General features: G+C 33.5%; 3 protein-coding genes across 4 annotated transcripts in view; 2 read left to right on the forward strand and 1 right to left on the reverse strand.

Annotated features, from left to right (window-relative positions):
- The first annotated feature begins 9 nt into the window (after window positions 1–9).
- Window positions 10–6298, forward strand: LOC106159825 (selenoprotein N-like). The gene is made up of 8 exons (XM_013536227.3): window positions 10–695; window positions 1308–1418; window positions 2107–2465; window positions 2742–2890; window positions 3383–3624; window positions 3936–4145; window positions 4308–4477; window positions 4862–6298. The coding sequence occupies exons 1-8, from the start codon at window positions 288–290 to the stop codon at window positions 4974–4976; spliced, it is 1764 nt and encodes a 587-aa protein (XP_013391681.2). The 5' UTR covers window positions 10–287; the 3' UTR covers window positions 4977–6298.
- Window positions 6299–6856: 558 nt separating this feature from the next.
- LOC106159851 (serine/threonine-protein kinase Nek9) overlaps window positions 6857–27485 on the forward strand; it is a 35572-nt gene continuing 14943 nt past the window's right edge. For both annotated transcript variants that reach the window (XR_015332910.1, XM_087004935.1), the window contains exons 1-21: window positions 6857–7041; window positions 7311–7488; window positions 7865–7917; window positions 8153–8223; window positions 8693–8798; window positions 9117–9166; window positions 9663–9744; window positions 10044–10213; window positions 10524–10635; window positions 10898–10972; window positions 11269–11331; window positions 11800–11944; window positions 12541–12741; window positions 13075–13121; window positions 15266–15421; window positions 15964–16072; window positions 16850–17017; window positions 17205–17378; window positions 17839–17898; window positions 24965–25119; window positions 25910–26038. Coding sequence is in view for 1 of the 2 variants with exons in the window: in XM_087004935.1 (XP_086861061.1) it covers window positions 6892–7041; window positions 7311–7488; window positions 7865–7917; window positions 8153–8223; window positions 8693–8798; window positions 9117–9166; window positions 9663–9744; window positions 10044–10213; window positions 10524–10635; window positions 10898–10972; window positions 11269–11331; window positions 11800–11944; window positions 12541–12741; window positions 13075–13121; window positions 15266–15421; window positions 15964–16072; window positions 16850–17017; window positions 17205–17378; window positions 17839–17898; window positions 24965–25119; window positions 25910–26038 (2454 nt within the window). In the remaining variant the exon portion in view is untranslated. The remainder of the gene's footprint in view (window positions 7042–7310; window positions 7489–7864; window positions 7918–8152; window positions 8224–8692; window positions 8799–9116; window positions 9167–9662; window positions 9745–10043; window positions 10214–10523; window positions 10636–10897; window positions 10973–11268; window positions 11332–11799; window positions 11945–12540; window positions 12742–13074; window positions 13122–15265; window positions 15422–15963; window positions 16073–16849; window positions 17018–17204; window positions 17379–17838; window positions 17899–24964; window positions 25120–25909; window positions 26039–27485) is intronic.
- On the reverse strand, window positions 18810–20480 carry LOC106159852 (hyaluronan and proteoglycan link protein 3-like). Its single transcript, XM_087004936.1, has 3 exons — window positions 20323–20480; window positions 19814–19886; window positions 18810–19171 (listed from the first exon to the last, which is right to left on the reverse strand). The coding sequence occupies exons 1-3, from the start codon at window positions 20404–20406 to the stop codon at window positions 18891–18893; spliced, it is 438 nt and encodes a 145-aa protein (XP_086861062.1). The 5' UTR covers window positions 20407–20480; the 3' UTR covers window positions 18810–18890.

Genomic DNA, 27485 nt, shown 5'->3' on the forward strand with positions numbered 1-27485 from the left:
GGCTTAAAAGTAATCTTACAATTTTCTCAAAAAAAGAGAAATTTTGCAGTTTTAGACTCAAAAATCATAATCTAACGATATGTGTTTTGCGTTCCAACTCCATTAAGCCGTCGATGTAAGCTTTTGATTTGTATCTTACTCCCATTTTAAACATTCATTGTTACTGATTCGGCTACCATTATTTACGGCACTTTTACACCACCGTATAAAAACAGTAGTCGAATCGAGGCTGAGGTCCTTGAGCAAATATCCGGATTCGGAGATACGTGTGTAGTGTCGTGTTCGCGATGGCAGAAGCCAGCGCTGGGGACAGCGGAGACCCAGCACGAAATGAAACTATGCAGCAAGATAATTTACAACAGAGGAGGCAATCTGAAACACCCGAGGAACAAAAGACAGCAGGGAAACCAATGGTTCCCGTCACACTGGTGCCCGTACGAGCCGACTGTGTGGCCTTAGTATTTCCACGATGGCTTTTTTGGTCTGGTATAATATTGTGTGGAACTGTTGCCGTATGGTGCACGGTATGGTTGGTTATTTCTTGGACCCTGCCGCACTTCAGCGTCCCTCCAGGAATTATGGAGAACATGGGGGTGGACGGCGTGATGATGTTTAGACAGTATGATAGAAATGACGATGGGGTGCTCAGTTTGGAGGAGTTTGAGCCACTGGCCCACAGGCTGATGGAAACAAATGTGGGTGGATAGTTACTTATGGATATGCATAATATATGTGATACATACACAATTACATGTACACACAAGCGATCACATATTCTTCCCATTTTGAGTCTCACCCTTGTTGTTGCCCCCCCCCCCCCCCACACACACACAAATGTACTGTAGCTCTCCTTATGTAATTTATAATATGGCCATCACCAGAGTGTATCTACTTCACCAGCCATGTGAACTTGAGTTGTTATTTAACTTCAAATTGTTTTTTGTAAATGTGTCCTAAATAAATCCCCCTATCTCGATCACCATTCATATCCCTCAATTGATACATATCCCACAAGATGCCCCCTTATCAAATATATAGTTTTATGAAAATACTGGATCTTCTGTTGCACATACAGAAAAAAACTAGTTGCTCAAAACTGGCTTTGCAATAACATGGTTGGAATATCATTGCTACAGAAATAAGTGAAATGTACTAAATAATCTTATTGTTATTTTCAGTACTAGTAGTCTTAAATTAATTTCATTTCCTGTTATTGAGATATCTATTTACTTATCTATATATATCTATTTATTATAATCATCAAAAAAAAAATTTTTATAATTATTGTTTCATTACTTATGTTTCAGGAAACCTATGAATACAATTCCACAATAGATGAGCAAGATGAGGTGGTCACTGTGCAGACTTATTTTGAACCTCTTCGGTTAGAAACTATGACCAAAGACTTAAATGGAATGGTAAATATTTTTTTCTGTGATAAAATGACCATAATGCCATTTGATTTTCTAATATATTTAATTCACCATGCAGTGAAATAGTTTTATGGAATTTAAAGCAAACGTTAATTTATTTTGGTATTTTTTTTTTTTTTTTTTTTTTTTTTTTGCATACAATACCTGGTATTGTTATCTGTTATGAAAATATGCCTATTAAAGATTGATTCGAAAACCTAAGACTGCAGTTATCAATATATCCTAGTTTTCAGATCAATGTATAATGAAGTAACTATCACTCAATGTAACTAAACAATGATGGGCCAAGTCTTAAAGTACTTAGTAAATCAATAACTGTTGCTATTAGTGATATAAGAAATAAAAGCAGAAGTGGCCAAGTCACAAACGCTGACACTTGGATAGTTTTATTATTGTTTTAATAATAAGAAAATTAAAAACCAAACAAACCTTAACAGGAAAAAGTCTTAATTGATACTACCAGGGAACTAGATTTTGATTTTAAGGTGTAATAGGAGTCCTTATATGATTCAGTTGTTGGATAACATAGTCAAGACTGCTTTTGCTTTACTTTTTCATGATTTTGATCTACCTATTGTTTGATAGCATTTATTACCATATTATGGATGTATGCATGGATGTATAACAGCATTTTTCACCAAGTCAAAAAAAGTATACATTTTTTTTTTTTTAGTTTTCAGGCAATCTGCATTCTCTAACAGGCCTACAGCATTGGAAAACCCCCAACAAACCAGGTCAGAACTTTGCAGCAAAAGACTTCTTCAATTTGTTACCAAAAGACCGTTCTATTCAGTCCAAATTTGGAGAAGTTTATAATATTATTGCAAACCCAGGAGGAGACATATCTATGGCTGCACCAAGGTCTAGTAACCGCTACCACCCACCACGATTGGTTGATGAAAGTGAGATATTTATCCACAAACTATTGACATTATTTCATCCAAGACCATTTGTTCACATGAGATTTCAGCCCAGAGGATCAGTGGGTTGTATTAGAGCCTACAATGATGACTTTGTTGAAGTAGTTTTCAGGTGAGTCAGTATATTAAGTAATTTATTATAATAAGCTTTTTGGCTCAATTTTCACTTTGTTTTAAACAACATCAGAATGAATACATAACATATCTATTTCGCTATTCTTTTTTAGATTGCATATTTTCATGTCATTTTATTGTGCATGGGAAAGGAAAAACTTTCTCCAAACATTTGACATTTTTTGTTATTTTTTTAACCATTACAAAGAAAAACTATCACTATCTTTTACAGAAAAATTGATTGTGTTTGATGTTAATAACATACTTATTTCAGAATCCATGCAGAATTTCAGCTGAATGAACCACCATTTAGCCCATTTTGGTTCACCCCTGCACAGTTCACAGGTCATGTTATCATTCAAAATATGCAAAAAGTGATTTCCTTTGAAATGTATGTGCCAGCAGAAAAGAACCTCAACGTGGGTGAGTTGTCACTTGAATGTCAACACATATTTTTCATCGTACGTAGTTTTCTTTGTAGACCAGGTACATAAAAAAATTGAAGTGAACCTGCGATAAGTATTATATGGGAAGTTGTTGCGGGTTGTTTTGTTTATAGACATTATTCCAGATAAAGCATTTCTATAACCTGGTAGATGAACTTATGTGGCAAAAATTAAATCACAAAACCCACATATTTTGGGAAATGAATTTCCGATTGTCCTATGTAGCATGTGAAATACATAGCTTGTATAGGGAGTAGCGAAGCCTAAGGGGCGAAACATTTATGTATTTTTACCCAGTTAAGAAGAGAATAGATCCTGGGCATTTTTGTCACATTAAAAGGCTACTCATTGCAGTCTACCATTGTGAAGTTTATTTTGTTCCATGCCATTAATTTTATGAAGTTGACATCACATCTCAGCCATATTGAAGCTTCTTGCATTTGTATACGTGGTTCGACTTTATTTACAGATATGGAATGGATAAATAGTGGAACAGATGTTGAAAACATGGAAGTGGACATTGGTTACATGCCCTTGATGGCCCTCAACATAACAGGACCCTCCGTCCCAGCTATTTACCAAGGGGAAGACATAAGAGAACTTGTCCTTGATTTTATCTCTCAGCCCAAACCAGACATAACATGGACTCAAGAAATAACATTGGAGGAAGCTCAGAAAAGAATGGAGACAGTAATGTATCCATTTAAGCAGGTGTGTAAATGATTTATGTCATGCATTCAAGTTTTATTTCACATGTCATACATTTAGATTTTGTTCATTTCACAGTTCAAGAAAGATGAAGTGGCAATGGCTTTCAAATGCAAAAAGATACAAAAAGCTGCAGTGAATAAAAATCGAATGTGTTTTTTTAATGTAATTGAACCTTTAGTTTTGCATTTTCATTGAAGCAGAGTAAAACAAGGAAACTTTTATAGCATGCATTGGGTTACACTCATGTATGTAGCTTAAGTTTTTTTTACTTGAAGTAATTCATTTCTTAAATATCCTTAATCTCTTTTCAGGTCCCATACATAAATTTTACAGAAGCATACAGTCTTGCCTCCAAGGAGAACAAACTAGTACATTCCATATTACTTTGGGGTGCACTAGATGACCAGAGTTGCTGAGGTTCAGGGCGGACTCTCAGGGAAACTGCCCTGGAGAGTTCGCCCGTTGTCTCTCTGCTGACAGAAGAGTTTATCAGCACATGGTCATTGGTTGTTGATCTCAAGGTATGTAACTAGGTATTTATGATTAAAACTAGGACCATCAATGCCAAAAAATTAAGATGTCCATTAAAATTGAAATTGAAAGCATTATGAACATTTTACAGCATGCTTACACTACCTAGTAATTGTGGTTTTTGAGCTAAACATATCTTTCTTCTGTTCAAGGCCTTGGAAAAGGATGAGAACCGACCAGAAATTGCACACCATGCAAAATTGGCCATGGAGGCCTATACTTTCCCAGTCACCATGATGATAGCATTTCCCAATGGAACAGTAGTTAGCAAAGTTAATGCTAATACCTTCTTAGATGAGACTCCAGGCATACTAGAATCAGGGTAATTTCCTCAGGTTTTGCTTTTTCACATTTTGTTTATGAGCACCATGACTGATGAGTGTATGATATCCATTTCATTACTAGAACAAGAAAATTTGGAGATTTTTAAAAAGTGTGTTGATATGTACATTTCCTAAAATAGTGTAATAAGTTGAAGAGATTTAAAAGAGTAAGATGAGAACAGTTTTTATTTTAACTTCTTTATTTTTCTTTCACTGTGCAGTAACTAAGAGTAATTACATGAGATTCAACTTGCATTAGTGTCATCATGTATCTAAATCATGCCATATTACTTTACACTTGGTGTCAGTAAAATGAGGACATAAGTGAGAACACATACTGAGATGCACAGAAAATGCTAAATAAAATCTTTTATTTATTTCAGATTTAGTGATCCATCAGCTGTGGCTTATCTGAAGTTTTTAAAAGAAGGCTTGAGGTTAGCTGAACCTGATAGAACATTAGCTACACAGCAGACCATAGACAGGCAGGAACTGTAGGTCTTTGCTGTAAGCTGCATCTCATGACATTGAATAGTAATATCTGTAACAACCACGATATATTAACCAGAGAACTTTTAGATAGGAGTCATAATTTTGAGTTACACCTGATATGTGTACCATATATAAGTGTCTGAATAATGTTCTTGTGCATAATATGTTGTTTTAGAATTTGAAAATTCAAAATAAGTATTAGAAAATTATGGGAAGAAATTGCACTAACTTGATTATTTTGATCATGATCTTCACCAATGAAAAGTATTAGGTTGTTACAAGTTACCTCATTTTTTGTGATGAAGTACTTAAACATCATTATTGATTTTTTTTTCAAATTTTCATGGTAAGAATTTAACAAAATGTTAATTGTCTTCATGTTAGGAGGTACATTAGTTAAACTTTGCTGTTCTGCATTGCTTTGAGACTTTAATACAAAGAACTTCAAAGGTTAAGCACTTCAATTGTTTGTTTACAAAGATTGCTTGACAAATTGATCATTTTGTGTAAATACCATTATTTTTTTATCTCTATTTGTTTTCTTATATCATGTTCTTGACTGCTTAATGCTACAGTTATTTTTTAATTATATTACAAGTCTTTTATGCAGGTAAAGTTTTTTTATGGCAAAAATATATTATGCAATGAATAACTAAATTTGTGATGATGATACCAAAACATGGAGTTTGTCCATGGTATAATTGTATCAGTGATTGTGTAATTACACTTTTTTTAAGTAGTGACTTTAAGGTTAGATGAAGGATTCCTGGAAAGGAATTTTTAATGTGGAATCTTTTTCATGAATTTTTTAAAAAATGTATGTTTTATAGTTGGAATTTAACTGGTGGATTACCATTTTTGAAATATCTTTTTCTTTCAGTTTCTGATGTTTTGCTTAACTGTAACTGTGTGCCTATGAAAATTGAATGGTAAAGCATTTTGCACATTCAGTTGGATACCCTAACATGGTTTAAGTGAACCCACAATGTTCAGAATCTGACCAACAAGTATTTCAAGATTGGTGTTTTTTTGCCTTAACTGCAGGTGCATCTTGTTAAGCACATATATGAGTTGTGCAAGAAGCGTGCCATTGTATTATATGTTCAGTACGATAAGTGAATAAGGAAACATTGACTGTTCTGTTACACCTCTTGTGTAGATGATCTCATGCCACAGTTTTGTAATGGTAAATATGTTTGTTTTGTGATGGCCTGCCATCAGTTTTTCTCCATAGTTTGTATTTTTTTATGCTGTATGTTAAACCATAGATATAGAATGTGTAGTCCTTCATTATTGTTTGCAAATAAAACATTTCTCTGTGATACTTATTTTGAAGTTATCCAGTTACTGTATCTTTGTATGTATGTATACTTGCATATACTGGTTAGTGACAAACAAATCCATGCCTTGTGAACAGCAGGCAACTCAGCTGCCATATTTCCATATAGTGAGCAGTTAACATATTTAACTTGACAGGGTAAAAGGGATTTTGAAAAATATTAATCATGGCCTGATATACCCCTGTCTCCCCTAAATTTGACAGATTTGCTGTCTAAATATGACAAAATATGTTAAGTATTTCACAAAATATTTGATCAAAGCTTTTGAAAGTTGTTTAAATGTAGGAATTTCGTAACTTTCAAAATATTTTGTAGAACTCTTAGATCTATCTCATTAAATTTAACACAAACATTTCTTCATCAATGTTAAACTGTTTTAAATTTTTGGATTTTTCCATATTCAATTACAATTCTGCATGTTTAATATCATTATTCATGTGTTTAAGCAGTGCATTTTTTGCAGTTACTTTGGGTTCATTAACAACTCTTTCTGCTTCTATGCATTTATCAAGTCTCTTAAGAAATTGACCAATCAGATGCCTAGATTTATTCGATGTGAGCCTTGTTTGTTGACATCAAATATGGACGACGTGAGTTTTGAATCTGACATCTCAGATGATAAATTCGAGTCTCCTGTGTTGTCAGAGGGTTCACAAGACGTGTCTTATATCCCAGTAAGGGTGCTAGGACGAGGTGCATTTGGGCAAGCCGTGCTTTACAGAAAAACAGAGGTAGGAATAAAGTTAATAAACTTGTATAAGTTGCCCCTGCAAATGTGTGAAACTAGTCTACAGGGCAATATTTGCAGCTGGCTTAATAAATCAATGCCGCGAGCATTTAAAACCAGGTCAGCCTTTAATAAAAAAAAACGCATGCAGTTTGTAGACTGAAAACACGATGAATGACATAGATGTTCCTCAAATTTGTATTTCTATTGCGGCATGGAACTGGGAAATAAAAATAAAAATACTTCATTTTACTACTAGCATCTTTTTTTCAGGACAACACCTTAGTTGTATGGAAAGAAGTAGATTTAACCAGGCTATCAGAGAAGGAGAGGAGAGACTCTCAGAATGAAATTGACATTCTTTCCCTCCTCAATCATGCTAATATTGTCACATATTACAACCACTTTTTGGATGGAGAGACTCTACTTATTGAAATGGAATATGCTAATGGTAAGATTTTGTATAGCCAAAATGGATTTGTTTAACCTTAGATTTTTTATAAAAGCAAAAAATAGTTATGTTGTTTAAGGATGTACGTTTCCATAGTGTTGTGTAAAATTTGTCAATATAAATCTTAGGATGACAGTGGGATTAATCTTGTTTGAACATACCCTGTATGTGTAGGTTAGATTGTTTCCATTACTTTAAGGTAAGATAAAAATAAGAGAAATGTACCAAAGAAAAAAATGATATAAGTTTTCAGTTTGTAAAACATCTCTTTGTAACTCTCTTGTGTAAGTAACAATAACAAAATTTTTGTTACTTTAACTTACTTACTTCCTGTTAGGCTTTGTTTGCATTTGATTATTTAAATATTTCATTGCAGGTGGAAATTTATATGAGAAGATATTGCAACAGAAGGATCTGTTTCCAGAAGAAGTAAATGTTTTGATACCCACACTTAAAATCATTTTATTATAGATTGTTACTACTTAATTATTATATTTGGAAGGCTACCGAAGCAGTTCAGTGATAAATACTCACTGTATGATTCTTGTATGGGTTTTCACAGTAGGGGATTGCTGCATAATTGTAAAATTTCAGTGTGCTTTATCTTATTGCAATTAACAATAATTATATTCTATTTAGTTTATAATTATCTTCTTTTTTTTAGTCTGTGATTTGGTACTTTTACCAGTTGGTTTCTGCTGTGGTGCACACACATGAATACGGTATTTTACATAGGTAAATGCATGATATGCCATTCTAAATATATGTCATTATTTACAGAAATATATGTCATTTTTTACACTTGCTCAAAAAAGTTAGTAAACATTGCTATTATGAATAACTATAGAATAACCATATGAGCTAAGGTAAATATTGGTGGATAATGCACCCACCGTTAGTTTCTTTTTTAACATATACTGAAGATTTTCCCACTACATTACATGGTTTTGTAATTATTGAAAAACAATTGCATGTTTCCGAGTCTTTTTTTTTTTGTGGTCAATCAAGTGTACAAATGTATATAAAATATTATTATACATATACAAAATGAAACTCCATGCTCAAGATCACATTTTAATTTTAAAAAAAAGTGACAACATGAAAGTTTTTCTTCACTATGGTATTAACTGAATTAAGATACAAGGTTCTCTTTCTGAATACCACATCATTGAATATATACTGTATATTGTCTCTTCATTTGTAGGGATATCAAGACCTTGAATATTTTTCTTACAAAGTCGGGACTAGTCAAATTGGGTGATTTTGGAATCTCAAAAGTCATGGATAGCAAAACAGAAATGGCAGATTCAGTATGTAATCCAGTAGACCCAACAGAACATGCACATTGTTATCTGACTAATTACCTGGATATGAATAATTGTCATACTGAAGTAGTCAAATTAGTCAACCTACTTTAATTTCTTCACAGAAACCTGAAACACTATTTGATAAACTGCTTGAATTCAACATTTGCTGAAGTTATTCTAGGATGACTATACAACAACTATGATTTTTATCATTCTGATGTGTGGTATTTCCATAGAAACATATCCTGTCATAAATAGCTAATTATGGTTAATAGATGGAAAAAATTTATTTCACAGCCTTGTTTACATTTCTTCTTATAGTATGTTGGTACACCATATTACATGTCCCCAGAATTGATCCAAGGAGATCAGTAAGTGTTCATATGATTTATCACAAAGGAAGATTGAAATAATATTTGATACATAAATTGTAACTATTTTAATCGCTGTCAACAATAAATTAGTTTGATGTCATATTCATCAATCTTTGAAGAAAGTAGTTATTATTTTATGCAGGAGTTAGTATTTTATGCAGGAGAAGTGGTGAATAAAGGCAATTAAGGAGAATCAGAAAACATCTTAACACAGAAGAAAAAATTAGTGACTGAATTGTACTGGGGGGTTGTACTCCCCGAGACAGAAATATGTTGAGTTCATTGATAACCCTGACATTTTGTTTCTTGCATAAGTTAACTCTTGAAGAAAGTCAAGATATGTAGTAACTCTGTTCACATATTATTTCAAGTGTACAGTGTGTAATGGAGACATCATACCAGAATAATCAATGAACTCAACACACCTCCTCCCTAGGAGTTCAACTCCCTAGTTACTTGAAGAAATTCTATAATCTGTCTGTATCTGCTCCAGGTATAACATGAAGAGTGACATCTGGGCTGTGGGTTGTGTGCTGTATGAGCTGCTTACTCTCACTAAGACATTTGATGCTACTGTAAGGGACAGAGATTTTGATAATAATTTAATTTATTGTCTACTAGATTACTGGATTGATTTTACCATAAGAAATATAGCTAATGATAATGATGATGATAAAAATTAATAATAATAATAATAATAATAAAGAGCTTTCACCACTTTGTTCAGTTTGGAAGTCTGTCAATGTAATCAGTCCATGTATGTGTATAAATGTCAGTATTTGTTATTTGATAATCATATTTAATGATCATTTTAAAAGAGGTTCAATATACATTTGTACCAGTCTTGAATTTCATGCTGTATTTTATTTTGCAGAACCCTTTAAAATTAGCTTCCCAGATAGTGAGGGGCGGGTTTGCAGATATTGATCCTATGTATTCAGAGGAAATCAGGACACTGATGCATGACTTACTAAACAAAGATCCAGTGCAAAGACCATGGGCTGAAGACATCTTGAAATACCCTGCTATGGCAGTAAGGGGGAGGTACTGTCTTAAAGACTGTTTAACAAATGCAAACATTGAACATCTTTCTGTCTATAATATGTTGGGCTCCCAGTGACTTGAACAGTTTGACTTGTATTTTAATTATGATTTGATTTGACCAAAGAAATTGAAAAAGTTTATTATTTATTTATTTATTTGTGCAGAGCTGCTGTCTAATTTGTTAAGATTTGTAGTATTGAATCATGAAGCATTTTTTTAAAAGGATCCATATGCTATTTTAAGGATCCTTTTTTCCCAGAATGAATATATTCAGGAATTATTGCTTAGTACAATATTGCAAACATTCCAGTGAAATAGAACAGCATGTCCACAAATTGAACTCAGCAACCAGAAGGGCTCGGGAGTTTGCACATTCACTTTCAGAATACACCATTCCAACCATCACTTCAAAATCTAGTGAGGTAATTCAGCATATTGCTCGTGACAATGTCAAAATGAATAATTGAGTTAGAAAATAATTATAAAACAAATCTTTCAAGTAACCTTCAGTAAATATTTAAAGTTGTAATCTGGAATTGCACTGATGTTTAACTTAATTGTTTTTTATTTCATTTACTTAGAATTTTTTTTTGCTAAGACATTTTTACTTGGACCTGAATGTCACGATAGTTTCAAATGGCATTTTTCATTATGATGTTGCCACACTGTTTACACATTTTTCAGGTCTATTTCTGGGGAGGGGGAAAAGTTACACCACAAAGACTGGAGGTTTTCAAAGAGGGTAAAAGTGCAATACAGGTGAGGGTAGGCTTTAGTTTTAAAAATTTAAGTGTTTGATGTTTTTATGTATCCTTTGTTGTTAATTAATTTAAGTTTGTATCAGATATAAGTATTTTTAATACATGCTAAATGTGTGTTTTATATTTAATTACATCGCCTTTATATCATTCAGTCTGCATCTGATATCTTGTGTGGCAAGTTGTTAGTAATTATATTTTTCCAGGATTATCACAGTTGAGATGTTGAATCACATCTGACACATTCTCTAGTAAGCCGACATAGCTGATGTTTGACCCATCTCTGGTATATTTTAGGTTGCTGCAGGGCATGCACACTTTGCTGTGGTCACAGTGGAAAAGGAACTCTTTACTTGGGGAGTAGGTGCACAGGCTGCTTAATTTGTACTTGCTACAGCAAATTCAGATAGAAGTTTTTTTTTTTATCAGTTTTAGATTTTTACTTCTGTTGGAGAGTCATGAGTCATATTTAATTTTAATTTCACAATGATAAACTCTGATACTGACAATATATGATGTAAAATTATTTACTGAAATATGTATAGCAACTTTAATAAAACATAGGCCAGGGGCAGATTTTGTGATTAAATTTGAAACTGCTCGTCTGTCATCCAGACTTACAGTATTTTAAAGTCAGTTTGTAAGCCATTTCCTAATAAGTAACATTTTCATAACATACAGGGGCTATATTTGTCTAAAAAAAAATACAAACCACCCTTTAGAATTTGCTGAAGAATTACATTTTCAGTCCCAAATATGAGTCATTGTTTATTATCTGGTCTCTGAGACACTGTGCTGTCTTTGATGCTTAGATGTTTATCTATCCAGAATGCCCAGGGAGGCAGTGGCATGGTGGGTCAGCTGGGCCATGGGGATACAGCAGCCTATAAGGCACCAAAGAAAGTGGACGCCATGGAAGGCATCAGTGTAAAACAAGTGTCATGTGGGGAAGAGTTTACTGCATGTGTGACAGGTCAGTGTCAGGCCAAAAACAGGTGTGAAAAGTTCAATTTTCTGTGCATCCCCCCCCCCCCCCCCCCCACCCCCAACAAAAACTCTCCACTAGTCATGGTTTTGTACCATTCTGTCTGCTTGAACCATGGACCCACTGATTAGGGTGCAGGAAAAGGGTATAGCTGTGCAGAAGTGACCTTTTGCTGGGTTGGTGACTATTCTGTTATGGTAATTGACTGATGATGATGATAATACATGGAAGGATTCACTGGTTTTTACCTGTATAAACCCAATATGCAAGTTGTATTTTCTTATTTATTCTGAACTTGCAACTTGGATTTTTTAAAATGTTACTTAAATATGGTTTTTCTTACTAAATCTGAACTCACAACTTTAAAAAAAATATTAAGTTTTAACTTCTTTTTTACCTTATACACAGTGATGCAAAAAGACTGAAGAAAAAGTAGATATTGAAAATTAAACAAGTAAGATAAATTATGTTTCTAGCCTATGACAGTCCAGTTATGTTATTTTGTCTGTGATAATATGAATTAAGTAAATTGTTTCAGTAGTTTATCTTTATAATTTGTCACTATGTTACTATAATTTTGGCAGATGAGGGTGTTGTCTATGCCTTTGGTTCAGACTACTATGGCTGCCTAGGATGTGAGGGACAAGAAGGAGATGAAGCACACTTCCCGATTACCATTGATTTCTTTCACTCCAAACCTGTGGAGCAAATCTCATGCGGAGATGCACATGTTGTGGCATTGACAAAAGAGGGAGAAGTTTACACATGGGGCTGTGGGGAATATGGTAAGTGTGTTGTTGTAGAATTTTACCAATTATATGTTCACCTTTCTTTTGAATTGATAGTTTTCCTTTCTATATAAATTGGGATCCCACCAACTTTTATATTACCATCTCCACACATATGTGTACATAATATAAATACAACATATTTTTATACAGGTGGGCATTTAAGACTTGAGAAATTAAGCATTTTTCTGATCTTTATTGAATCCACCCTCTGTTTATCCAATAAAAAGACTATAGATACAATACCATGAAATGCTATTACAATAAAACTGATCTATTATTTATGAATGTATAAAACACCTGCTCATTAACCCAATTTTTTTTCCACAGGAAGACTTGGTCTTGGATCAGAAGATGATCACAATTTACCGCAAAAGGTAAGAATAGTGCACATGCAGATATACTCCAATGGTACACATGTATGTCTATATTACATGAGATTTTTTAATTTTCCTGTTCTTATCAAGTCAAGTAATTAATTGAAATGTCATGCAAGCTAGGAAAGGATTTTGAAACTCATGTATTATGCAAATACTTTTAGCTGTGTACCTGCATTTTTGTGTTTACTGGCATGTCTAAAGCCATTGCATACTTCTTAGAATCACAAATAGGGGCTCTTGCTGTATTTGATATCTGACATGTTTTATTGTTTTAATTTTGGCATTCTTAGCCAGGTAGAGGTCCTGCTGATGGCGAGTGACTTTAGAAACTGTTACGTATATCCCTACATGTTTCTGGAGAACAGTTGATGATGAAGTATATCTCCTTATGCACTTTGTATGACACGCAAAGTGATACTTAAGATGGTAATGCTAGACATCCTTGTCCACTTAACACCCGAGTTGTTTCCTTCCTAAACTGTATGCAGCTCCTGAAATACTTGAACATGCATGCATCACAGCTGCTCAAGAGATAATGAGGTGTGAAATAATGTGGGTTATTTCTTATCCTTTTGTCAAAAATAGTACAAGAAGGCAACTGAAGGATGTAACACCTGGATATTTGTGTGCTCCCCATCTCATCCCAGTCCCTGATATATGAGGTTAAAAGATTAAAATAATAGCAAAAAAGATGCATTTATTGCAACTCATACATGTAAAACAAAATTAAATGATAACAATAGTGATAATGGTATGTACGTATTGCAACTTGTTTTAAGCAATTTCAAAAATGATCGTAATGAATATTTATTGCACGTTATGTATTATCACTTAAATTGTACAAGGTGAAGAAATACCATTTTGAATGTCTTTAATTTTTTGTTATTTTTTTCATTATGAATTACAGTTGTGAAAGAGGTTTTTAAGTTTTCTTAGACTTATGGTATTAACATTCTTGTGTACCATTGTTTGCTTTTATGTCTGTTTATTTGACAGCTTGTCACCTTTTTTGTTTGTTTGTTTTTTTTTAACCTTATATTCCAATGTCACCCTGATGTTTACATGAAATATTTATTACAAGCTTCATTTCTATTTCATATTTATTAATGCTTCTCACCTAAATTTCTAATTTTTATGAGCTGGCTATCAATAATAATGAAGTCAAGAGTTCAACAAGTCATTTCGCTCTTTGGGAATGAACATTTCAGTGTCACTCTGACCTGGTGTTTTTATGAATAATTTGAAATATTTACGAGTACCTGCATCTCTTTTTCATATTGAACTAAAAGAGCACTCAGAAAGTGCACACCTCGTCCAAGGCATATCAGTTCTCATGAATACTTTTTTAATTAATGGACCAGCAGTTGAAGTTAATGGATTCTTAGTTGGGCGTTTGTGACCTGTCCTGAAAATTTTATCAAAATCTGCCCGAGATGTTTTAGTGAGGTTTTTTAAATAGCTTAAAAGTAACTAGTCAGCAAAGGCAAAAACATCACCTCCTTGGCTTTTTATTTTTATTTCACATATTATTTGTCTGCAAAATTAAGTTTAAGTAACTTAATGCAAATCAAGCAGGCATAAAAACATTTTGATGAACGTACAGTAACAGGGCCACTATACAGGTGTATGTTCTCTCATCCTTACAAGTACATGCCAGTTCCAGATGCCAGATCATACATCCAATTAGATTTTCATAACAGCATTTTTGTCTTTTTCCCTACTGATACTAAAAATATAAGGGGAATGCAATTTTGTCTGAAAAAAACCAAACATTATCATAATTATTAATTATGTTTCTTTGATTTGACACATTTCACTTGAAGGCCAATTTTATTTTATATTTTTTTTCCTTTTTTTTTTTTTTGTGTGTGTGTAATAACACAAATCTTTGATCCTGAAAAAGTTACGGGTGCATTCAAAAACTGATTTGTACAGTTGAAAATGAATAAATACATTAAAATAACTTCAGCACATTTGTGATAAACCCGTGCATCTTATGGAAAGGATGGAAGCTGAAAATGAATATATATACAATAAAATAACTGCAGCACATCTGTGATGAAGCCATGTATCTTATGGAAAGAATGGAATTATTTTTGAAATATAATGTAGTCTTCAGCAGGGAAATGTTTTCTCGCCAGGTCATCACTCGAGGCAAGCACTCGGTTCGCAGTGTTCTAGCTGGATCAGATGGCACTTTTTTGCTCACCCATGATGGCAGGGTCCTGGCTGCTGGGAGTAATGAAGAAAACAAACTGGGCTTTAATAGTTCAGCTGCAGGCCTTAGGAAGAAACAGGTAGAGTTCACTTAATGGGCAGTTTACAGGAGTTTTGTTGACTAAAAATGTCCCATTTTATGTTAAGTAGTGGAAGTGTTCCTTTAATTTATTGATGTTAATAATTAAGCAATATGTTTATTACCATCATTATTATTATGTCATTGATATGATCATTAACATTGCCATATTGATATAGTAATAAATCAGTATATTTGATTTTTTTTATTGAGCATCATCTTAATCCAATACAAATTCTTCATCACTACTTACATACACACATATTCATACACATACAAGCATATCCTACTATAGATCTCTTAACAGAAAACTATGGCCATGCTTCTATATATATATATATATATATATATATATATATATATATATATATATATATATATATATATATTTCAGCATTTTCATGTATAGATATATAAATTAATTAAAATGGCTTTAATGGACACCAGTGATATTTTTGTGTAATGTCTGTTTGCGTTTAATGTTTGTTTTGGTGTCTAGCTTTTGATGATTGTTATATGCTACTGTACACCTGTTTCTTCCAGATCTCCTATGATATCCCCTGTAAATATAAGTTCACCACAGTGAAGCCATTAGTCAGGTTCCATGTGGTCAGTTTGTCTGCAGGACGGACACATTCAGCTGTGATAGACTGTGAGTAAAAGAAATGAGTTCACTCCATATTTTTTTCTTTTTGGTTATGGTAATGACTGGATCTTTTAAATGATGAAAAATTATCAATTTTAAGGATATGTTATTTTAGAATCATTAAAGATATATTTTTGTGTAGCATCTGTGGTGCTTTTTCTGAATAAAATAAAACTATGAGGTAACTTGCTCTTCAGTTTTGTTCTACCGCTCAATAGGAGTGTCCTAATTTCAAGAATTTATGACTTACAGTATCTTTAAAATTCACAGTTTTTCCCATTGAAAAGATTAAGTCATTACCATATTTATAGTGCAACACAGCATGTAGATGAAGCATTCCCCAACTATCAGTGCCAATGTTAGTGCAGTGTTAGTTTTTACTCTGGCGGATACTTAGCAGACTTGCTAAGTATATACCCTATTCCTTTTTTGAGGATATTGTTAGCCTTTGCCAAAAACTCCTTATTTACTGCCTTACATACATTTGTTTGGATAACAGATAAATCCTTTAGCATTTACGCACATGTCATCTTGCGGGTGATGTCATAATTGCGATTTTGGGGTTAATATTGAGAAATCAGTTCTCAAATTTTTCTTTTACCTGAGCACCCATGAACACCCTTTTAATGCCAATTTAATAATACCATTTAGTACTCCAAGTATTGGGCATATTAAATAATTAGAGCTTATCCATCAATGCCTGTGCTTTTTGCAGTTGTTCAGAAGTAGAAAGTAATATCATGGCTACGTCTTACAGTTCAGTTTCCTTCCTTTTCTTTACAGTATATGGTCACCTTATCACCTTTGGTGCCAACAAGTATGGCCAGTTAGGCCTAGGGGACTATAAACCCAGGCCTAATGGTGTCAGTGTGATCTCTAATGTGCTGGCAGGGAAGAGAGTTGAGAGGGTGGCCTGCGGAGATGGATTTACTGTGGTAGCGACGAGTTCAGGTTTGTGGGTTAATGTATATTTGAAAGACAGAACTTTTTGAATTGCGAGATCAAAATATTTTTTAAATCAAAATAATAATATGAAAGGAGTGTATGTTTCCTGGAGATATTAAAAAATTCATTAGGATAGATTCTTTAATGTGATGTTATGAATATGAAATGCTATATGATAGTATTATCATTTCAGACAATCAGATTTACTCCTGGGGTAATGGAGAGAATGGCCGTCTGGGGTCCGTGAGTGATACAGCCAAAGGTGGACCCAATGGTCAGTGTGTGGCCATTCCCAGGCCAGTATTTGGTGCTCTCCATGTGGTGCCAGACATGTCCTGTAGGAAATGGCATACTATAATAATAGCAGGTCAGTTATACTAACTTACATGTTCTTGGTACTCTTCATGAATAGGTTCACATAGGGAAGAAGCAGGTCATGACAAGTGACCATTCACTAATATATCAACCTACACTTAAGAAAAAACCATTTTTCAGTTGTTCTTTAAACTTGCCACCAACCCATGTCTTGCCAGTAGTTACATTTGTGGTTAAGTGGCCATAACTGCAGTTCTGTAACAGTGAACTTTTTTATGGTGAATGCTCTTATTTCCTTAATGTGATTTACTTGGTCATGTGAATGGGACTGTTGCATATGTTCATGTGCTTGAAAAAACAGAAAGTCCATCATATTGTGTCAGTATCTTTCCAGTGAATCTTTTCAGTAAAAGTTAAATAGTTATCAAGTTGAAGCAACATTTGCACACACTCAGAGAACATATTTACACCCATTTTTATTGATTTATACATCTTTTCCCCCTGAATTTTAGAGAAAGTATTACACCAGAAGACCATCAAGTCTCCAAACAGCAGTGGATCTGGAGGAAACTGTATGTATATTTACACATATCATGAGATAAAGTAATAGTGCAGACTACTTTTTATCAGCCTTAATAGATTGTTATGCCACACAATATCCATTGGCATGCACTCTTTTCTCATTAACCCAGTGAAAAGAAAAGTGTGTTACTTAACATTTTCACACTTACGTCTCATATTCAAATATCCCCTGGATTGGTTTACTTTTCTCATTATGAAGTTAAATTTTTTTTTTTGTTTTCCCAAATTGGCACTTAGTATTCCTGTGGGTCTTAAATCCTGTGCTAGTTACATTTTTTAAATATCTACAGTAACAGTACTGGCAGTGCATAATATTAAAAAATTGATGGTGTTTACGCTGTTCAGTGCATCAAAATTGACCAAAAAAAAAAAATAATAGATAGATAAATAAATAAACACATCTTGTACACTGCCATCTATTGCCAATACATATTAAAGGCAAAAGTGGACATTCATTATGGATGCTTGTTATATTAGGGAAAACTTGTGATTAGAAGTGAGTGCAGTTGATTTGGTTTATTCAACATTTTTTGGTAGCAAAAACAGTTTGTATATTATTCTATTATTTGAATATTATGCTATTTCAAAAAGTACAGTGTTGCAATGCTCAAAGGTTAAAATAAAATATGAATTACTAAGTACTTCAAAACTAGCCGAGGTACTTCCATAGTTACTATTGAACACATATTACACTTAGGAAGTCACATATTGGAAATCTTACTGTGACCTTGAATTTGACCTTTGACCTGTTTTTCACCATGAAGCGCACTATTCATATTTATCTGTCCCTTTTTGTACACAATTAAAATTAACATACATTCATAGTTAACTTGAATGAGCTTTATCTAGCTGGCAGTACAATACATGTATAAACTGCAGTGCAAAATCAGTGAAAATAAAATTTGCTTCAGAATCTATTTATTTAGCAATATTATGGCTGCCAAAAGAATAGTATTACACATGTAGTACATTCATATTCAAGTTAATACTTGAAACAATAAACGTCTGACTTGAAGTCAGCATTTTTCTGCCTAGATGACAGGGCTCTGTGACCCCCACAGCCAGGTCTAGGGTAACGGATGGGAAGGTACACTTTCTGATCGGACACCCAACCCCATGCACACACGTCTAGCCCATCTTCCCATGCAGCTCGCATTTGGTTTGGTGTTGCAATTTTGGCACCATGTTCAATGCACATCTGTTCGGCTTGGTTAAAGGAAAGTCTGTAGTGGCCCTCAGATGAACTAACATGGAAAACTGGAACTTAAGATAATAGTTCTTATGTAGAACTCTGAAATTTAGTGAAGAGCATGAAAGGAAATATATGACAACAACTCTTAATGTCTACAGTTACTGCAGGAATATAATTTAAGCTGGGATATTTCCACATTCAGCAGGTTGCTTTGCTTGCACTATCAAATGGGTTAAATTGTTTAAAAGTTAAAATAAATTGAATTTTCAGTCAATGATTGAAGTTTATCATAAGTAAATGTATTAAAAAGAAAAAAAATGACAAGGAAAAACAGGGATAGAGTTTCCTAAGCATGAGGGGATTTTTTTTTTTAACAAAAAATGAGCTGTGAAATGCCTTTTGATACATTTTTAGAATACCAGCACATGGGTGATTGGAATAAAGGCATGTCAGAAACTCAATCAAGTCTGAAAACACGTTTTTGATATAATTATTTTGCATCCATAATTTTTAGCTGTGATCATGCTATTGCAAATTTCTCACATGAAGTGTTCTTTTAAAATAATATTTAATCAGAAATTCAGTCCTTTTTCCTTGATGCCTAATATCAACTTCACGTTTCCATTTCAAACAATGTATCTGAATATTTGGTAAATCCTCCCTTTGTTTCACCCCTATGAAAATATTGAGTCCACTGTTGAAGAAATACCTACTGTGTTGTCTTCTTACAAGTTGTTCCACCAGTGTCTTCACAGCCTGTAGTTGTTTCTGGAGGTTTGTAATGTCCTGTCAGGTCAAAAATGCACAGATTGTTTTAAAGATTTTAAAGATTATTTACTTTTATTTATATGTGGGAATAAGAATTAAATATTTACTGTATAATTATATGAACAGCAGCCTGTTATGAACTTGTTTTGAAAATTCTGTCTGGCACATCTACTAAAGCTGCTAAACAATAGTTAATTGCCCCCTTAGAGTTTCAGTAGGCATGTCAGATATCAGAGCTGCTCAAGCTGAAAGCAATTTAGTGAGAAATCCCTCGGAGATGGGTCGGTCCTGCTAGATTGATCCAGGCATGGGAACAGGGTCTTAGACATGTTTCGCTAGGTATTAGATTTATATTTTCAAACTTGGCATTGACTGAAGGAAACCCATAAACCCAAACTCTCATATGAACATAGGTCTTTTTTTATATCAGTAAATTCTATACATGTTGACTTACCTGGCTGGCATCACAAGTGAAACAGAAATTCACACTTGTCAAGAAGGCAGTAACAATAGTGCAAAAGCAGAATTTCCACAACATCTTGTCTTAGGTTTGTCTGCTTATTGTGCAATAACAAGTTTTATTGGATCAAAACTTATTTATAAATGATATGGCAAATGCCTTCATTTACATATCATGGGATGGTAGTTATACTAGACACTGACAGGCTGAAAGCAATTAGATCTAAGAGCTCATTCCCAATGAAACTATTGTTCTACACAAATCGATCTGTTTAAACAGGGACTCTCGCTGAATGCAATCAGATTGACAGATTAAAATGCCTCCTCCTGGCCCTTAAGTAGAATACAGAAAAGCTGGTGATTATCTTGAGTATGTTGGAAACAAGAGGAGGCATGTACATCTAATAATCTGATTACATTCAGCGAGAGTCCCTGTGGAGTAGGATTGTTTACCTAAAATGATAGTTTCATTGGGTATGAGCCCTAAATGATGAAGGAAGTAATTATTTTAATTAAACAAGCATCCTCACAGTAGTAATTCAATCATTTGAATAACATTACGGAAATTGTGATTTGATTCGTGGAGTGTACATACCTACTTGATTGCAAACTGCTTCAGATAGCATTTAGACCACACTATCTGTGATCTATTGCAGTTGGATATAAAAGCACCTTTTTATTGCATCATGTGGCGTTAAGTTTCATCAGCCATTGTAAAAACAAGTCATGGCAGTATTATTTCATCAAGGTTATTCTCATATTAAACAATGTAGAACTTTAAAAGGCCAAGATTAAAGATGATAATGGGAACAGACTAAGGACTAAATCTTACATAAATGCTAGGGGCCTTATGTACCTAGTATATTTTTCCAATTTTTTCTTTAATGTTAGGACAGTGAGATAATTTGACATGAATACAGGCCCTTTGTTTACCAACTGTTGTCATGCATGTGCTTTATATTTTTTAATTTATAAACATGATGATTTATTTATTCTGAAATTGATATAACCATAAATGTTGTTACTTACAAAAATACAGGGAAGCAAAGATTTCAGATATTAAAATATTTTTACTCAGAAAAACACAATGAAGCAAAGATTTCAGGAATCAAAAATGCGATTTTAGGAAACAAAATTATGTATAGATCTAGTAAACCTCATATATGTGAGCTTTCAACAAGCTAAAAACATTCTGATATCCGAACTAAGAAAAACACTGAAATAAGATGATACAAAAGAGGATTCGATTCCAGTTGTGATAACATACAACCTTCGGACCATAGTACGCTCCATTCAGCAAAAAATATTCTTCACCATATTAGTTCCATTATACTAAAAAACAGATACTGGTCAGATTATTTTTTGTGAAGTATTTTCCATGATATGTATGAGTTTCAATCCCCATGGGCATAAATCCTGTGCTAGTAACATTTTCCAAATTTTCTGAAAACATTGTGAGATTTACTGTAATTCACCTAACTTTTCTGATACAGCATGCACAATATAGATCTATCAGGATATATTGCCTCCACCCACTGCAATCTGACAACTACCACAATCAAGACAGCATGACCTGTATTTTACCCTCAACCATGTCTTCTATTGTCATCTGATTGGTTAGTAGACATGTCTACTAATTTGATTTGATTGGATGGCTGCACATCAATCATTCGATATGAGGGTCAAGAGCAAGTAGGAAGAAGAAGGGAGTGTAGGATAAAACTACTGTATATAGGGTGCAGTTGTAATAGTAGTACATTATTAAAATTGGTATTTATTATGTAATTGAACATTATGTTATCTTGCATCACAATTGATAAAAAAAATAATTTAATACACTTTCATCATTATATTAGTTGTAAAATGTATTGACTCCATTGTTTCTATCAGTTTTTTCATTTTGTCTGTGTTTCATTTTGATATTTATAATAACCATGGATAACATACAGTTATTATTTGTAAACGTATTCAAATATCCCCTGGATTGGTTTACTTTTCGCGTTAAGAAGTTTTTTTATTTTTATTTATTTATTTTTTTTTTCCAAATTGGCATCATCAGTGTGTGACTTAGTATTCCCGTGGGTCTTAAATCCTGTGCTTGTTACATTTTTTAATATCTACAGTAACAGTAGTGCCAGTACATAATATTAAAAAATTGGGGGCGACTATGCTATTCAATGCGTCAAAATTGACCATAAAATCTACTATTTATTTAGCAATATTTTGGCTGCTTAAAAAGAATAGTGTTACATAATATTATGTAGTGCGTTCATATTCAAGTTACTACTTGAAACAATAAACGTCTGACTTGAAGTCAGCATTTTTCTGTGAAGATAACAGTTTTCTGCGACTCCCACAGCCAGGTCTAGGGTAACGGATGGGAAGGTACACTTTCTGATCAGACACCCAGCCCCATGCGCAGACATCTAGCCCATCTTCCCATGCAGCACATATTTGGTTTGGTGTTGCGATTTTGGCACCATGTTCAATGCACATCTGTTTGGCTTGGTCGAAGGAAAGTTTGTAATTGCCCTCAGATGAATGAACATGGAAAACTGGAACTTAAGATAATAGTTCTTATGTAGGACTTAAAAAATTCAAGGAAGAAAGATAAGTAAATAGACTCTTAAGGTATTAAAGTACATATATGACCACAGCTCTTAATGTCCACATTTACTCTAGGATTATAATTTGATTGGGATATTTCTACATTTACCAATTCTGAAAATCTGCTATTGATACAAGTATTTTGCATCAATAATTTTCATGACATGATCATGTTTTCACAAGAGGCAAATTCTTCACATGAAGTAATCTTTTAAAATGAAATTTAATCAGAAATTCTGCCCTTTTTCCTTGATGCCTAATACCAACGTATAGTTTCCATTTCAAGCAATGTATCTGAATATTTGGTAAATCCTCCCTTTGTTTCACCTTTATGAAAATATTGAGTCCACTGTTGAAGAAATACCTACTATGTTGTCTTCTTACAAGTTTTTCCACCAGTGTCTTCACAGCTTGTAGTTGTGTCTGGAGGTTTGTAATGCCCTGTCAGGTCAAAAATGCACAGATTATGTTTAAGATGTTAAAGATTATTTACTTTTCTTTTTATGAGGGAATAAGCATTAAATACTTACTGTATAATTATATGAACAGCAGCTTGTTATGAACTTGATTTGAAAGTTCCAGCTTAAGTGGCTAAGATGTCTGGCACGCCTACTGAAGCTGCTAAACAACAGTTAAAGGGATAACAACTGTTCATTTTGGCCAAAAAAAATGGATTTTCCTGGGGTAAAGGACAACTTTCCCATACTTACCCATAAACCCAAACTCTCATATGAACAAAGGTCTTTCGTTACATCAGTAAATTCGAAACGTGCTGACTTACCTGGCCATCATCGCAAGTGAAACAGAAATTCACACTTGTTAGGAAGACGGTAACAGTAGCGCAAAAGCAGAATGTCCACAACATCTTGTCTTAGGTTTGTCTGCTTATTGTGCAATAACAAGTTGCATTGGATTAAAACTTATTTATATATGATATGGTTAATTCCTTCATTTGCATTGGGATGGTAGTTATACTAGACACTGACAGATTGAAAGCAATTAGATCTAAGAGCTCATTCCCAATGAAACTATCGTTCTACTTAAATCAATCCAATGTCACAGAGTCTCTTGCTGAATGCAATCAGATTAACAGATTAACATGCCTTCTCCTGGCTGTTAGGTAGAACACAGAAAGCTAGTGATTATACGAGTACATTGGAAACAAGAGGAGGCATGTTCATCTATTAATCTGATTGCATTCAGCGAAAGTTCTTGTGGAGTTGGATTGATCTATGTAAAATGATACTTTCATTGGGTTTGAACCCTAAATGATGTCAGAAGTAATTATATTAATTAAATGATCATCCTAAGAGACGTAATTCAAACATGAATATTATTATGAAAATTGTAATTTCATTCGAGGAGTGTACGCACCTGCTTGATTGCAAGCAGCTTCAGATAGCATTTAGATCAAACTATCTGTGATTTATTACAGTTGCAAATAAATGCACCTTTTTATTGCATCATTTGGCATAAAGTTTCATCAGCCAATGTAAAAACAAGTCATGGCAGTATCATTTCATCAAGGTTATTCTCAAATTTAACTATGTAGAACTTGAAAAGGCCAAGATTAAAGATGATAATGGGAACAGACTAAGGACTAAATCTTACATAGCCTGGAAAAATGTTGGGGGCCATATGTACCTAGTATATTTTTGCAATTTTTTCTTTTATGTTAAGACAGCTAGAGAATTTGACATGAATATAGGCCCTTTATTTACCAACTGTTGTCATGCTTGTGCTTCATACTTTTTAATTTATAATATATCTAATTTATAAACATAAAAAAATGAGATGCTTTATTTATTCTGAAATTGATCTTACCATGAATATCGTTACCGACATAAATACAGGGAAGCAAAGATATTCAGGAATTAAAATATTTTTATACAAATTATTAAATATTTATAACATTTATTTATTAAATATTTATAGCATTCATGGAAAACATACATTTATTATTTGTAAACATGGATGAAATTAATGAGAGGTAGGATGTTAAAAGTTGATTTTTATTTCCCTGTTTTCAGTGCAAGCTCAAACAGAAGCCAGCCAATGTGATAGTGTTTTTAACAGCAGTTTTGGTGAGTCAGAGGAAGATGAATCCCCACGCCACAAAAGTTACGACTCTGGTGTGGCACAGTCAAAGAGAGTAGAGGACTCAGTGCCAGATTGGCTCAAAGCAGTAAGTCTTTTCCCAATAATTGTACCTCCAGCATAGGTAGTGAGGTACCTTGGATCTGGCCTGCAGCGGCTGTGCCCACACGTATCTGCACATGTCCTCCACATATAAAACATTGCTACCACTACTCATAGACTATTCTGAAATACTGAAATATTAAGTTATTTGGTTTTGTATGACATGACATTGGGGTCAGTCATCGTATGGAGGCACCATTGCCAAACCCTTTTGTTTAAAACATATATGTATTATATCTCAATAAATTATAATTATCAAATTTAAAAAATCATGGGTATAGTCATATTGACGTAAAAAGGGATATGTCATATGAAATCAATTCAAACCTTAAATCTGTGTTGGCCTTTGACCTCTTTTCAAGGTCAAATAGGGATGTTGAGGTAATTTTTTTTGTGTGTGTGTGTTAATAATGTTGTTTCTAGTGCTTATCATAAATTTCATGGGCCAGTGCATCACTGTAACAGTTAATATTATCCTTGAGTTTGGGGTCAGTGGGTGCTTTTACGTGTGACTACCATTATTGTAATATGTTAACACTAAATTTTCTCTTTATGTTGTCATGGCAACTGCTGGAAAATCATGGTTGTTGCAATTTCTGTTTTAAGTTTTCTGAATACCACTACTACTAGAATATTAGCAAAATGAACCCTTTTTTTCAGGCCAAACATTTTGGTAAGGTGAAGAGAGCTAAATTAAAATTTAAATCTTATATTATTGATCTGAATAAATGTCAGGCTAAAATTAATTGATATTGATAGTACTGTGATTGTTTCAGGAACTAGAAGATGCAGAGTTTATACCTGTGGATGGTAAAAGTCCTCCTGTGGTTCCAAAGTTAAACTTGTCTCAGTCTGTCATAAAAAGTGAAACAGGAGCAGAAAAAGAAATAACGGAGTCCAACATGGTGAGTTTTAATGTCCATGCTCCTTGCATGGTTCCTCAATAGTATATACATTAGGCATTCACCAAGTTAAACTTGAAACTAAGAATTCTATTAGAAAGCCCTAACTTGTTTTTTGTATTGTATGGAGCAACCATTACAAAATTTCACATAATTTTTTTTTTATTTTGACATGAAAAGGAAAGTGTACAGTAAAAAGAAATCACAGGTCTGTCATTATCTTTGGGACCCTTGTATAGGCCCTATCTTCTATTTAGTTTTCCCTGTGCATAGCACATTCCCAGGTATAGTATTTCACATGACATAGATTTATGCAAACCATCCCATCTGCCAGAGTTCAGGTATCAGTCATATTAGCAATTATTTATTTATTTATTTATTTATTTATTTATTTATTTATTTATTTATTTATTTATTTATTTTTGGGTGTTGGGGGATTGAACAATAAAATGGCTGATGCAGTATGAAAATTAGTTAACTAGTAGCGGTATATGTAGCAGCATGCTACAAATACAAAGAGTACACTTCATCAATCAATATAGATGTTAGATGTGCGTATAAAGTATCATAGCTGTTCTTGGCTTCTCAGACCTTTTGTCACAAATGCCAAGGACTTTTCAAATTTCAAACTTGCTGGTAGTTTTCCATTCATTTGCGACTGTCTAGGAACAAATAACATAAAAAAATCCCCCTAGCATTATTACTGCTGTATCGTTTGATAATGGTGATTTCCATGACTTTCAAACACCTAGCTAAAATCAATGTGATGTGGGTGCTACATAGCTTTCATTTGTGGTGAAAGTGTAAACAATCTCAGTTCTGGGTTCAAGCTGAGGACGCTTGTCCTGATAATAATGATGATGATGACAATCAGAACAACAACAACAACAACAACAACAACAACAAAAATTATAAAAAGAACCACATTGTTCAGAAAGACTTGAATCAACTCTCACAGACTACCTTCATCTACCAGAGACTAAAAATTAAAATTACATAAACTTGCGAAGAATTTCTGGTTAGTTAAGATTTTGAAATCTGTGTAGAATTGCGTTTAAAGCAAAACTACAGTCTATGAATAAAACTCTTTCATATAAGTATGTCCAAAAGTTTTTTAATGATTTGTGTGCACATACTGAGGGCATCGTCAACACTCTTGTTATTTTGGTATGCAAATTAAAACAGTGTTTTTTGATACAATGTTTATAACATAAGGTAAATCCAGTTTTTCAAGAAGAACAAAGAACAGGAACCATCACAGGTGCCTTGTTTTTGCATGAAGATGATGAACTTAAGCAGTCTAGTTAGCATTATCAGTTTTGTCATGTTTGGTGTAAAATTTGTTAGGCTTGTTTAGAAGGGTTTGCCATCCTTTGGTCCCTTGTTATATACAATATCTACATAGTTTCAAATCCTTATAGTTGTAGAAAATTCTTTTTTTTTAAATTGA

The sequence above is a fragment of the Lingula anatina genome, chromosome 2, assembly GCF_051362555.1.
Source record: "Lingula anatina isolate TDL-2025a chromosome 2, LinAna3.0, whole genome shotgun sequence".
NCBI lineage: Eukaryota > Metazoa > Brachiopoda > Lingulata > Lingulida > Lingulidae > Lingula > Lingula anatina.

Bases quoted from the DNA above. Each gene is read 5' to 3' on its own strand.
- LOC106159852 (XM_087004936.1), bottom strand. From the start codon at position 20,406: ATGTTGTGGAAATTCTGCTTTTGCACTATTGTTACTGCCTTCTTGACA. The intron at 19,887-20,322 runs GTAAGTCAACAT...TTGACCTGACAG, and splicing joins TCACTTGTGATGCCAGCCAG to GACATTACAAACCTCCAGAA. The intron at 19,172-19,813 runs GTAGGTATTTCT...TATTATCTTAAG, and splicing joins ACTTGTAAGAAGACAACACA to TTCCAGTTTTCCATGTTAGT.